At 41.3% G+C, this 14,794-nt stretch overlaps 1 protein-coding gene across 1 annotated transcript; it reads left to right on the top strand.

Annotated features, from left to right (window-relative positions):
- Window positions 1-334: 334 nt before the first annotated feature.
- LOC109886256 (neuropilin and tolloid-like protein 2) lies at window positions 335-14,036 on the top strand. The gene is made up of 9 exons (XM_020477980.2): window positions 335-835; window positions 3,312-3,368; window positions 3,511-3,657; window positions 5,327-5,575; window positions 5,890-5,937; window positions 6,232-6,359; window positions 7,026-7,254; window positions 11,857-11,970; window positions 12,098-14,036. Exons 1-9 carry the CDS (start codon window positions 826-828, stop codon window positions 12,760-12,762), a joined length of 1,647 nt encoding a protein of 548 aa, XP_020333569.1. The 5' UTR covers window positions 335-825; the 3' UTR covers window positions 12,763-14,036.
- Window positions 14,037-14,794: the final 758 nt, after the last annotated feature.

Below are 14,794 nucleotides of genomic sequence, written 5' to 3'. Positions count from 1 at the left end.
CTGATGACTAAAGAAACGATTGGAAGTGACAACTTGGCATAGCCTACGGTTTCGAGTTATTTTTAACTCATGCAGCATAATGTATTGCAATCTGGCACTTATGATAAAATGATAGTCTAATAAAATGGTTGACATTTAAATAGCAGTTGATGTTTTACTGTCTGTTGATGTCTCTTGGGAACAACTTACTGAGTAAAGAGTGTCCTGATTAAATGCTGACAACATTTCCGTTTTTTTTTTTTTTTTGTAACTTGCTAGGTTCGTTTTGTATTATATCATAAATGGCTCTGCTCAATTTTACCAATATAATCCTTCAATGCAACACGAGCAGAGAAGCTACTTGTACGCAGGGAGAAACGCAGCCGATTTTACGCTCGACGATGGGGTGCATGCGTACAAGCAGCTCATTCACGCATACATCGCCCAGAGTTTAAATGAGCCTTGTTTGGTGCCATTACTTCAGTTCAGCCACAGACCACTCTGTGCGCGTCTCTCGGATACTTCTGCTCAACCTCACTGGACAATACAACCTACTTTAATAATAGCATATGTTGCATTTGGAACTACAAGACACCTGTCTAGATGGAATTAACGTTGTATCTAATACTTATCGGGAGTGGTTGAAGAAGAAGCGCTTGTTTTCCTCAGAGGAAGTTCGGAGTGGATGGTTTTCTTTCTGACTATGGAATTAAGGCGATCAATGAAAAGTTGGATTGTATAAACAGCGACTCATTGCCTTGGATCCATAAAATGGGAAAATAAAGCGTGTAACTCCCCAAGCTTAAGAAGGAGAACGTATTTGGCACCACCACACAGGGAGAGGAAATGCACATAGGTGAGTTTAACAGAGCATCCGAGTGATTTTTAGATCGTATTAAGAACCACTGATATTATACAGAAGGTTAATCACTCGTATCGGCTGTGATGTAATTAATCCCTTATTCTTCTGCAATATAAGCGAAACTCATCCTTACCAAATGTATGCCGTTGTATTTTCTCTTGCGCCAAGTTGTATTGTATTCTTCATGTTTGCAAGAATCCTAAATCCCTGAAAGGCATCGCCATCTGCAGGTTTACTTCTATTCAGTTATATGTTCTATTAGCTTTAATATTACTTTTATTTTTTACTGCAAGGGGTCGTCTTTGAAACGTGCAAATATCACATTTAATAGGGTAGGATATTGGCACAAGGCTACACAATCCGGAAGAATGCGTTCCAATTTAGGTTACTTTTCTATTAACACCTAAGGTCAATGTCCGCGTCACCGCGGAAATCTAATTAGCATAATAAAAATCCAAACGGTAAAGAGAAATCCGTCAATTTAAACTTGATATCTTTTTTTTTTGCATTGGCTGCGTCTCAATCCACTTTGTGTTACACTATTGCATCTATGGTAAAAGGTGACCGAGCTAGAGAGCTTGAGACAGCTCCTGCTGATTCGCGCAACATCTGGGACAAGGCCACAGCTGCGGTTTGCAGCTCATTTTAAGCCACCATATTATGCTGTGAAATAATGGTGCTTTGTACTGTACTGTAGGCTTATTATTATTATTATTATTATTATTATTATTAAACACACCTAGCTTGTAAACTACACCGAATCTTATAACTGAGGGCGAGAACCTCATGTTGAGTTCACTTCAGTAGGACTGGGCTACTTCGGTCATGAAGGGCACAAAGTCTGGTTGGCTACGTATTATCAACAAGTTACTGTAGCGATCTAATAACCCTGTGTTTTATTTTGTAATATAATTGCAGAATCAGAATGCATCAGCCAACATCCAACGGGGACATATTTATGCTTTTGGGTTCATTTTAACCAAGCAATGTGGTAGGCCATCCATTTGTATTTGAAACGCTCTCCCACTCATGTTCTTCCGGTAGTGTAGGCTATTTTGTAAAGGCATTCAACCTTTTTAAATCAGACTTTCAGGTCCATTCAAAACTGTTTGAACCAACTGTGTTCTACAATGAATTCCTGCTATAGACTGCCTTTAGGAGGTAGTTACACTCTCAGTGGTCCCCCATAGTGGAGTAGTATCCAGAAAGGGCAAGTCTATGTGAATAGCCTTATAGTCAGGCCATGCATGGAAAAGTGTGTGTGTGTGCAGTTTGGCCTTCAGCGTATCAAGGCCGAGAAGAGGGAGGCTGTGTATGTGCGACTGGGTGTGTTTTAAATTCTCTATAGTAGAGAACATGCGGTCTGATTTCTTTTTTGCAAGCCTGGGTGGCTATAGTCAATCCATGTTTCATTATGCATCTGTCAGGCTCCCTGCTCACGTTTTTAATGTGATATAAGCAGTGCAGTCTATTAAAATCCATTGGGGGTAAACCTACATCGGCTTATCTGGAGAAGACAGTAGTGTTGTGGGCTGAAATGTGCACAGGAGTACAGCGAGCAGTTTTAGCACTGATATTACACACAATGCAGTGCTGTTTCTGCTCCCTCCCTGATGCCTGTCTCTCATTATGGCATCACGCCTGTGAGCCTTATCCTATTTGTTCTGGTGCTGTCTTCATTCAGGAGGCTGGAGGGTTGGTGATGCTCTGACAGGCCTGATGATGTGGGCCTACCAATGAGTGGTCCCTGATACACCATCAGAGGACAATATGATAACACATACACAGCCTTCTTGATTTATCTGTGAATGGAGGAGATGGCTCTTTAGGCGTCGATCTGAATTTGGCTTTAGGCTTTAGGTTGCGATACGTCTTGGGTCCGATAAGATGCTTTTTATATAAGCTCTCAATGGCACAACCTATGAAGTACAATGGTAGGGATACATCTACAAGACCCAAGGATCAATATTCAATATTGTTTCATGTCCTACACACTTGGTGTTCATGAATTGCAAGATGCATCTTTAGTGTATGTTACTGTCAATGTCGTAGATCATTGGTTCTTTCACTCTGTGTGTGTGTGTGTGCACTGTTATGTTAGGTTATTATGGATATAAGCAGGGCTATAGTTCTTAATGATGCCCGGTCTAGCCCCTGCGTCAGTTGTTCCAATCACACATACACCATTTAGTAACAACAACAAAAAAGGTTTATTATTATCTCGCCCGTAAGAAAAGCAGGCATGTTTCTCATTTAAACTGCCTATGACGATTTCCTATCTTTAACTAGCCGATTTCAAGCTTCACATAATTGCTTTTTTAATAAGGGATGTGTGCCACACTGTGTTAGATTGCCTATTATTTCAACACTTTGATTAAATTGTTTTTACCTTTTCCACTCGTATTAGACGTTTATTTTATGAATACATAACAGTGCAAACCATTGACATTTGAATGTTTTTCTATTGCAGCCTGGGTACTCCTTATTCTGATAGAAGAGGGATTTGCCCTGGCACAGAGAACTAAAGGTGCGTCTCCTGTTATGGGGGAATAATTGGTCACGTTGTAGCGCATAGCATTTTCAGTGGCAGAGTCACAAGAAATTGATCTAATCCCATACATATCCCAATTCAAACATGGGCTTGATTCTTTTCACTGTCTTTTTCTCAGAGTCCATTTCTCAGAATGAAGGCAGTCCACCTCAGAATCTTAACGAATGTGGCATCTGGGTCCGCAACATCAACGGGGGAGTCTTCACGTCCCCCAACTACCCCAACACATATCCCCCTAACAAGGAGTGTGTTTACATCTTGGAAGGTACATTTCTGTTTGTGCCCTCTCTCTTTCACTCACACACACACACACATACACACACAAATGGCCTCAGCAGTGCCTTAGAATGTGGATAATAGGTGCTTATTGGTTTGTTGCTATTTTGTCAGCATTTCAGTCACTAGATACACCTACATCCAAAACCTATATATTTGTGATAAAACTCAACCAAGACAAAGTAGGCTGCAGGGACTGATAGTGTGATTTCATCAGTCAGAGAAAAATGGAAGACTTGGTGAAGCTCAAGGGCTCCCCCTGTGGAAACATCAACAAGCATAGCCATAGAACCTACCTTGACAAAACGGCATTGACAATCCAAATTATCAATGTGCATATACAATGAGCAGGGCTAAACCAGGCCAATTCTCCAGATCAGCATGACTCAAACCCAGTAATGAATTGCATCGCTCATCTCCAAAGGTCTTAGGAGGATGAGACACTCAATACTGATCACAGAAGTGTCAGTTAACCTGGTTAATATTTCACAATTTATGGCTTTGTTGAATGCATTCCAGAGACTTTTTGTCTCTCAGATGATGTGACTCTTGGTTAGTGATTGTGTATTTATTTGATTCTTTCAGTGTGTTGTTGTATTGAGTTATCAAGCTAAGCTATGCAACACTACATTTGGTATGTAGCTACTTTGAACTGAGAGCTCTTGTTTCTATTCGTTACCAGGGTAAATATACATGTGATTTAGTGTTGTGATAACAGTAGTGCCAGTTTGGCTGACTCTGTATGGTAGGCTTCCCCTTTCATTCCTGTTCTTAAAATAATGACATTATTTGCTTCCCACATTCCTTCAAAGTACAGCTAATTTGTTTTGGTGTGTGAGCTGACATTTTTTTTTGTGTCGGTGTGGGTGAGCTAGTGACACAATTTGTCTTTAAGGTGTGTGTCTGAGCTGTGACATCATTTTAAATGGTGGTATCAGTTGTTTCAGTTCAACGGCATTGCCCACTCTTATAAACGTTTCTACCGTTTTGCCATTTTATCATAGCAGGCAGTCTAATTCATATGTAATTCATCTATAAAGACAGGAATTATCTGGATTTTTTTTTTAAATGGTGTGTGCAACTGGTAGCCATGTTGATTCTGGGAGGTTACTTGAGCCAGTCATTTAGGGTGTGATTTACATGACAAGAACTTCTAAACTCAAATGAATGGTTGAGGTTTTGTGTTTTTGTTCAGAACCTGTAAGGAAACATCATGACATGTCATGCCAAGTCATGTGTGAATGCATCAGCACATGTGCATTAGTGTAAGGGCTCAATTCAATCCGTGTCACCGAAGTTCAGCGCAATTGAAATGTAAATCCCACACACCATCATAGCCATGGTTAAAGCTGCATATGCCGGCTCAATTTAAAAAAAATGTTTTAATTATAGCGCTGAATTCGGCAATTAGGATTGAATCGAGCACTGAGTATGGATACCTTTCTGTGTTTATGCAGGCATCCATAAACTGGCTGTGAATATGAGTAGAAAACAGGAGTTTAGCTGTTACCATTTTTTACATTTACATTTTTATTTATAAAAAAAAAAACACGTTTCTGTGCAGACTGAGACCCTGCTGTACAGGTAAATGCAGTCCATGGAGCAAAGCCTTTTGGCAAAAACCCAACACACCCCTCCTCTTCTCTCACCTTCTCCAGCTCTCCCTCGTCAAAGAATCCAGTTGGCCTTTGATAAGAACTACTACATGGAGCCCTCCTTTGAGTGCCGCTTTGATCACATCGAGGTGCGGGATGGTCCGTTCGGCTTCTCACCGATCATCGACCGCTTCTGTGGGTCGAAGAACCCAGGCCTGGTCACCTCCACGGGCCGCTTCATGTGGATCAAGTTCAGCAGCGACGAGGAGCTGGAGGGTGTTGGGTTCCGTATCAAATACACCTTTATAGCAGGTACACGTTCTCAGTTAGAGCTAGCCTACTGGGCATATCCTCATTACAAACACAGTCATAGGTGTGGATAATGAGGACAGCAGCACAGCCACAGATTCACGGTCAAAGGCCTCATTTATCTTGTTTGTTCCCATCCAATTTTATACACTAGGACACTGAAGTCGGCGTCTCACATCGGGCCACAGATATTTGCCCCCAATGGCCTTCCCCAGTTTATCTGGCTTCCTTTTTAATGAGATCTTCTCACTTTTCTTTACTCATGAATTCCAGCTCAGTGTATCAAGACTCATGTGCTTTCCTATTTATAATTTCAGACCCAGATTTTCATCTGCACGTGGGTGGACTGTTAAACCCGATTCCAGGTAAGCTCTTCAATATTTCACCGGTTTGTCCGATCCGATTTGAAGAGCTCTGTGCTCTAAAGCTTACTGGGTGCTATCTTTCACTGACACATGCTCTTTCACACACAGGCACCTCTCTTTTTCCTCTCTCTCACATTCTCTCTTTCTCTCTCCCTCTATAACATCTCTCTTGTCAATTTGTTCCTGTTTTTCTGTCTCTTCCCTTATGCTCACCTTACCTTCTTCTGCAATTCTTCTCTTATATATGTGTGTGTGTGTGTTTTCCCCCTGTCCTCCACCTTTCTCTCCCCTCAGATTGTCAGTTTGAGATTGCTGGCTATGATGGTGTTATCCGCTCCAGTCAGGTAGAAGAGGAGGATAAGATTAAGACTGGTGATGCTCTGGACTGTATCTGGACCATCCGCGCTCCTCCTCAGTCCAAGGTGAACAGCTTGTTCCCCCGCTCCTTCTCTCCAGTGGCTAAATGGGTCATCACGTCACTCACTGCAGAGATCCAGCCACTGAAAACACACCCATTGATTAGAACACAGGAGACTGGGAGTAAGACACGCCAGTCCCCTGACCCCCTCTCTCTGCTGTGGAAACAATGAAGGGCATCTCAAATTAGCAGTATCCTAACCAGGGCAGCAGGTATTAGGCCAATGTTGCAGAAAAACAGAATCAGCAGTATTGGGAATGAAGCTAAAAGCCGTCACTCGATGTCTGCAGTCTTACGAGTTCAAATGTGCTAAAGAGGCTGGATTGTTCCTGGCTGAATTCACAATGTGCTAGAACGATACAGCGACAGTTTAGGTATTGGCAAAATGTTAAGATTAGAGCCTTTCCTGTGGGTGCAAAGCATAAATCTTGTGCTCAAAAGATTTTAGTTCTGTAACTCTTCATCTGAGGTCAATGATTCCCAGTGGTTGTGTGCTGGACAATTAGGCTAAGCCTACCAGGATAGGCTTAGCCTAAGTATGAGTGTATTATCCTTCAGTTCCAATATCCCTTATGCTCCAATTTTCCCTTCATTTTGGGTTTAATTTCTTTCTGAGTGTCAGCTGGGTCGCCATGGTTCTGTGTTGTAACGTGTTGATTTCTGGCTGTAGATTTACATTCGGTTCCTGGAATACCAGATGGAGCACTCCAACGAGTGCAACAAGAACTTTGTGGCCGTGTACGACGGCAGCAGTGCCATCGAAAACCTAAAGGCCAAGTTCTGCAGCACCGTGGCTAACGACGTCATGCTAACCAACGGGGTGGGAGTGGTGAGGATGTGGGCCGACGAGAAGAGCCGACTCAGCCGCTTCCAGATGCTCTTCACCTCATTTGTCGACCGTGAGTGTTCTCCTTATTTTATTTATTTTTTATTTAAATAATAATAATCTTACTTACAGTTATTGTGGGCCATCTGAACCAAGAGTTAGTATGGAGAGGAATATTTACAATCAGTCTGGGTACGTTATCAATTGGCAGGTCCTCTTTTCTCGTTATTTTATTTGTTTTAATTCCCATGATTTAGTGGTCAGTATTTTCTCCAGACACACAAGCAGATTTCTGAAAGGTTGGACGAGATAAATGGGGCCAACTGGCCATTATTCTTCTTGATTTATTGACGACATCTGCATCCTCTGAATAGTAAATAACTAACTGACATTCAACTCTCCATTTTAGAAATGTAATTAAAGTGGCATACTAAGCAGTGATATTGCAAAGCCAATTATTTTCCCTGGCCTTTGCTGAGTACCTCAAAGAAAATGTTATTGATATGCAGGTAACAGTGAAAGACATTGGCCATAAATATGGTTCATCGTTCACAATGGACAAATGGGATTTATCTTCCGTTGATGAATGGAAAAGCTGAATTATTTGAAAATAGTAATGAAAAATAATATTCATTGTTATTATGATCAGAAGCTCTGCATTAAGCTCTGCCTTTTGCATGGCAGATGTTGTATGTAAAAATGCATTTCCATGGAGGAAATGGTTTTAAACGTTTTTTCCAAAACATTATATCCATTGTCAGAAATGTTAGTAAATTAGCTTTTTACGTTTAACCCTTTACACTCTTGACCTATATAGACAATTATATATTGAAATGTTTCTTAGGCATTCATTCACAAGGAAATTCAGAGAAACCAATAGTAATTTTGGTGCGTGTGGAAAGGAGTCGGGTGCATGTTCTGCGGCAAATTTTATTCACCATAGACAAACGGGCTCATGCTGTTTAGAACAACCGAGGGTGTGACACCCTACTGTCTTGTAGTTTGACATCAAACATAGTGGACTCATGTATATGACATGAGTTTTGTGATATGGAAATGTAAAGTGCACATTTGGACTCACAGGTGTTTGACATGCTTGAATGACATCAAAGTTGTATTTATTCTAATCCTCAACATCTAATCTTTCAAAATACATGAAGTTCTCTTAATAAATCGCATTTCCCTCACTCAGACAACAAACATTTGCAAATATTGCCCATTTAGCGGGAAGGATTGGATAAACTTCTTGTTATGTGCCGTGCTCAAATTCAGAACGGCTGTCAGTCAAAACCCATATAGCGCTGTGAAGCGCAGAGCCTGACCTCTGAAGTTATTTATAGCATGTTACTGCACAGCCACTGCGTTCAGATTTAGGTGATTATCAGTGCCAAAATCTGCCATTCTCAACCCGTATATGGGTATGAGTGTGAAGGGCTACATAACTTCTGATAGAAATGTGTGTTTTTTTCCCAGATCTAATCACGGCATTGGGTTTTTAAATAACAGACTAGTATTTGCTTGAAACATATCACTAGATGGTTTCATTTCAGAGAAACAAATAGCAATGTTTTATTGCAAAACAAGATATCACTCTCAGAGAAGAAAGTAGTCCTGCAAGAATTTATACAATCAAATGTGACAAATAATTACATGTTTATTAAAGAACTGTACAAATGATACATTTGTGACCTCGATATAAAAAATATATATACTGTATATAAGTTTGGACACACCTACTCATTCAAGGGTTTTTCTTTATTTTGACTATTTCCTAATTTGTAGAATAATAGTGAAGACACCAAAATTATGAAATAACACACATGGAATCATGTAGTAACCAAAAAAGTGTTAAACAAATCAAAATATATTAGTAGCCACCTGTTGCCTTGATGACAGCTTTGCACACTCTTGGCATTCTCTCAACCAGCTTCACCTGAAATGCTTTTCCAACAGCATTGAAGGAGTTCCCACATATGCTGAGCACTTGTTGGCTGCTTTTCCTTCACTCTGCGGTCCAACTCATCCCAAACCATCTCAATTGGGTTGAGGTTGGGTGATTGTGGAGGCCAGGTCATCTGATGCAGCACTCCATCACTCTCCTTCTTGGTCAAATAGCCCTTACACAGCCTGTAGGTGTGTTTTGGATCATTGTCCAATTGAAAAACAAATGATAGTCCCACTAAGTGTAACCCAGATGGGATGGTGTTTCACTGGTTAAGTGTGCCTTGAATTCTATATAAATCACTGACAGTGTCACCATAGAATCACCATCACACCACCATCTCCATGCTTCATGGTGGAAACCACACATGCGGAGATCATCCGTTCACCTACTCTGTGTCTCACTCACAAAGACACGGCAGTTGGAACCAAACATCGCAAATTTGGACTCATCAGACCAAAGGAAAGATTTCCACCGGTATAATGTTCATTGCTAGTGTTTCTTGGCCCAAGCAAGTCTCTTCTTATCGGTGTCCTTTTTAGTAGTAATTTCTTTGCAGAAATTCAACCATGAAGGCCTGATTTCACGCAGTCTCCTGTGAACAGTTGATGTTCAGATGTGTCTGTTACTTGGGCTCTGTGAAGCGTTTTATTTGGGCTGCATTTTCTGAGGCTGGTAACTCTAGTGAACTTATCCTCTGCAGCAGAGGTAACTCTGCGTCATCCTTTCCTGTGGCGGTCCTCATGAGAGCCAGTTTCATCATAGAGCTTGATGGTTTTTGCGACTGCACTTGAAGAAACTTGACTGACCTTCATGTCTTAAAGTAATGATGGACTGTCATTTCTCTTTGCTTATTTGAGCTGTTCTTGCCATAATATGGACTTGGTCTTTTACCAAATAGGGCTATCTTCTGTATACCAACCCTACCTTGTCACAACACAACTGATTTGCTCAAACGCATTAAGAAGGAAAAAAATTCCACAAATTAACTTTTAACCAGGCACTCCGGTTAATTAAAATGTACTCAAGGTGACTATCTCATGAAGCTGTTTGAGAGAATGCCAGGAGAGGCTAAGCTGTCATCAAGGCAAAGGGTGGCTACTTTGAAGAATATTTGTTTATCACCTTTTTGGTTGCTACATGATTCCATATGTGTTATCAAAATTATGAAATGTCTTTACTATTAATCTACATTGTAGAAAACCCCTGGAATGAGTAGGTGTGCCCAAATGTTTGACTGGTACTGTATATCAATATAGTAATATGAATTTTGGGCTCTGGTAAAAAGTAGTGCACTATATAGGGAATAGGATGCCCTGTGGAACGAGACTAACTCTAACCAAACACCATAGCATGAGGTTAGATTTATGATGGGTTTCATTTACATGTTAAATATACAGGATACGAACATTACATTCCTGCTAAACAGTGTGTGTTTTTATATATGCTGTATGTATATAATATATATATATATATATATATAGAGGAGTAATATTTTACATACTCATATGTACCCATAACCATTAATTTATCATGAAAAAACCCCACAAAGAATTAGTCGATATAGAGTTTTGGAAATAAACTCTTCAGTTGTTCCTCGACCACACTATTTTCATTAAATGCCTGAATAATCAGAGATATATTAATTGCTGTATTCATTTTGGATATTTTTAAATATTTTTATTCCCATCACTGCAACACTTAATGACTTTTTGAATGTTTTTTAACAGTTTTGTAAGAGAGCTCTTAAAACATTCTGACGCATATTAAACATGACCACATATTTCACAATGATTACCTTGCTTTTGCAGAGACATTCAGCTTTAGTAATCAGTCAAGGCACTTTTACCCGCATCATCACCTTGGACATTTTTGTCCTTATCCTTCTCAGAACACCACTGACACACTTAGTCCTGTGCATCATCATTTTCATTACCTCTGGTTCTGGGTTCTCTCAGAACCACAGATGGGGAACACGAACCAGCGCTGACACCCAGAGACAGTGTCAGGCTTTTTGAATGCGAGAGATGTCTAATCGGTTTGGAAGTGAGCGCGTAGTCAGGGGAGCTCTACGCACTCAACGGGAGACGAAAGGCGTGTTCTGACCCCTTTTCCCCCGCTGTCAGAACCGCTTAGCCTCGCAGCAGTGGAGGGGAATGGTTTGGTGTTCGGCAACGTGCCCTAAACATTGTGTATGTGTCAGGGGTGCAGTGGTACCTGGTGGGGGCTAGTGTCTACCTTGCTGTAGTACTGTCTGATGGGGTTTGAGAGGTGTGTGTGGGGGGAGGGGGGGGGGGGGGGATTTGGGGTGGATCTCTATCAGAGAATGAGTGGAGTGGGGTGGCAGGAGGAAAGGGGATGTAAGTGTGTGGTGGGGGGCATCCTGTTAGGACCCACAGAACCAGCCTCGCACGTCCATCTCCTGGGCGCAGCAGCCCACGTTCAATTTACCAGCCTTCTTGGCTGTCTCGTGACTCGCATTGTAAGAGCTAGTTTAATCTGGAGTCTCAGCGCGCCTGGCCATCTGTGCCTCGTGATGGCCGTCTAAATTGATTTACTGCGCTCCATACGCTGTTTTCCCCTCTACACGGTGGCTAGGAGAAGCAGCCATTTCAATTGCCAATCATGTCATGCAAGCTGTAAATGATGATGTATGGTTTTAAATTGCAGACATCTAGCATTTTGTTGCAGTAGTTTTCATCTTTAATAACTTTACCTTGTCTCTTGTTTCAGCCCCATGCAATAGCAACACATTCTTTTGCCATAGTAACATGTGCATCAATAACTCCTTGGTGTGTAATGGGGTACAGAACTGTGTCTACCCCTGGGATGAGAACCATTGTAAGGGTGAGTGAAACTTTAAATTCCTATGGGATACTTTTAATCATTTTGTACTTTTATCGCGTGGTAAATTGACTTATGACAACCAAACCATTATAGTAGACTTACAATTTGTTTTCCGCTTCACAAACAGAGAAGAAATCCAATGGCCTGTTCCATCAGATCACTAATACCCACGGCACGGTGATCGGCGTGTCTTCAGGCGTGGTTCTAGTCCTACTCATCATCTCCATCCTGGTCCAGATGAAGCAGCCCAGGAAGAAGTTGGTAGCTCGCCGGCCAGTCTTCAACAAGGCTGGCTTCCAGGAGGTCTTTGACCCTCCCCACTACGAGCTCTTCTCCCTCCGTGACAAGGAGATCTCCTCTGACCTGGCCGACCTATCAGAGGAGCTGGAGAGCTACCACAAGCTGCGCCGCTCCTCCACCACGTCTCGCTGTGTCCACGAGCACCATTGTGGCTTGCAGGCCTCGGGGAGCAGCTTGAAGCAGAGCCGCACCACCCTCAGCTCCATGGAGCTCTCCTACCACAACGACTTCTCCAAGCCCCCGCCCATGAAGACCTTTAACAGCACCTATAAGAAAAGCTGCTACGGCTACAAACAGACTCATGATTGCGCCGAGAAGGTCATTGAAGACCGCGTCATGGAGGAGATCCCCTGTGAGATCTACGTCCGCGGCGGAGCGGCCGGGCCAAGTTCTGGACCAGGAGGCTGTGGCACCCTCAGCTCCCGCAACGGGGGCCGCAATAACACCAGCATCGTCGACCCCCAGCAGCGCTCAATGTCCATGGACTTCTAGGTGAAGAGAGGAGAGGGGGAAGAAAAGGAGGAGAGGAACCTGACTCATTTATTTTCTGTTTTCCTTCTTTTGATCAGTATAATAGGGAAGACTCTCGCATGCAGATTCAGCCTTTCCCCTGTATGCTCAAAAGAACTGGACACTGCCACACAGGGAAACAGAGACACCGATGAAAATTACTTTAGACTGTTTGCTGTATTTACATTCATTCACATGTCAAGCACAGATATATTATTCTTCTCATAACTTATTTTCGTCTTTATTTTCGTCTATGTACTGTATATTAAAACCAGAATATCAAGCTTCATGTTGTTGCTTGGCTTTTAACCCATTAATTTGATATTGTTTGATTTGATAAAAATTTGCATATATGATGACAATGATTTGATGCGGGTTATGATTACCACACACACACACACACATCCACACACTTGCAGAGCCCCAATGAATATTCCATGTCTCGAGAGAACACCGTAAATATACATTCAGAAGTGTCAGATTTTCATGTATAATATCTAGACAGATGTGTGCTTTTTAACATCTTGGGTCCATTTGGAGATTTTTAAGTTCAGATGTGGACTATAGTGGTGAACCCAGAGGATATAAAACAGAGGGAATCTATAACGGGATTGGGATGCCCACACAAACTCGCCTGGTACAGGGTTGAGTTTCCATGAACTTTTGATAAGATAGATGAGCTAAAAGGGTCATATAGGAGTGGGTAACGAATTCAGAGTGATGTGAAATAGTAGCCTAAATAGTTTAGCGACTTTTAATTCAGAAACGTTGTTATACCTGAATGGTGGAATAAGGACTTCAGATTGTGTCTTCTGAGCTGACATTTAAAACAAGCACAACCTGTTGCATCAGACAGACATGGGCCACCATTTATTATTTCAATCATTGGTTGTAGGATTTCATTGTTTCATTAAAAGAGACCTTACTCACCTACCTGTGTCTGCCTTTCATTTCAGAAGTAAACACTGACAGTTGCTCTACATAATAAATAAATAAAATACCAAAACCCCACAACTTAATGAAACAGCATAGGAATTGCAAATAATGAAAATGCCCTGAAGTTATGTTTTTGTTCTGTTGATGTGTACAAATACATAGTATTCTTAGCCATTTTAGAAGAATTTCAAATTAGTCTCCAATTCATTATGTTTATTGTAATTAATGACCATGATTTACTCTGCTGAGTCATATAAAAATGTATTTATATGATTATATTATACATGGAACTGATGTAATTAAAAAAAAGTTTTGTGCAACCATCCTTTTAAGAGCCCTCTTCAATCAAAATGAACTATGCAGCATGCAGTGTATAGGATCTTATGTCCATTTGTGTCTGTAGTAATCAATGTCAATTAAATATAATTTCACTTAATTTACTGCAACATGATAGTCAGATGAGACACACAAAACACAGACACAGACATCAGTCATAGAGGCTGATTCTCTCTCCACCAACCAACATCCCAACCCCCTATCTCTACTGTCATGTTGCATTAGATAATATGAGAGGGCTTAGGGCTTCATCCATCTTAAAAAGGCAGAGGACAGACAGAGGGCTACTAGTACCAATGGGGTCTGAAGCTACAATGAAGCCCTCTGAAAGCCACAAAAACCATCTATGAACTTAGTGACAGAGGTCAACAGAAGGTGCTGTGATGCTGGTAATTCTCAATCTGCCTAAATTGAAATAGACCCATAGTAATCTAATACTCAAGTGATCTGTCACAAAGTTATGGGAACTCAAGTGTCCTTTTGTCCCAGGTTTCAGCCATTACAACACCTCATGGATACGATACACAGTTCATATTCCTACCAACATAGACCCAATGATATGATTCTGTCGGGCCTAGATGTAAAGATATGGTAGACGGTGTCAACCAAGAGAGGACAAATTACTCCTGACGCACATACAGAAATATACAGACTGTGCAAATGCTGTGTGTGTATAAGCGCATGTGTGAGCTTGTATGAGTGTGTTTGTGAGTTTGTCAAAGTTTCATCTTAGAGGGGAATT

The sequence above is a fragment of the Oncorhynchus kisutch genome, linkage group LG3 (assembly GCF_002021735.2).
Source record: "Oncorhynchus kisutch isolate 150728-3 linkage group LG3, Okis_V2, whole genome shotgun sequence".
In the NCBI taxonomy this organism is placed as follows: domain Eukaryota; kingdom Metazoa; phylum Chordata; class Actinopteri; order Salmoniformes; family Salmonidae; genus Oncorhynchus; species Oncorhynchus kisutch.
The sequence above is the reverse complement of the archived record's forward strand: the minus strand, read 5'-3'. Positions and strand labels throughout refer to the sequence as shown.

Bases quoted from the DNA above. Each gene is read 5' to 3' on its own strand.
- LOC109886256 (XM_020477980.2), top strand. The intron at 6,360-7,025 runs GTGAACAGCTTG...TTCTGGCTGTAG, and splicing joins GCGCTCCTCCTCAGTCCAAG to ATTTACATTCGGTTCCTGGA. The intron at 11,971-12,097 runs GTGAGTGAAACT...CTTCACAAACAG, and splicing joins GGATGAGAACCATTGTAAGG to AGAAGAAATCCAATGGCCTG.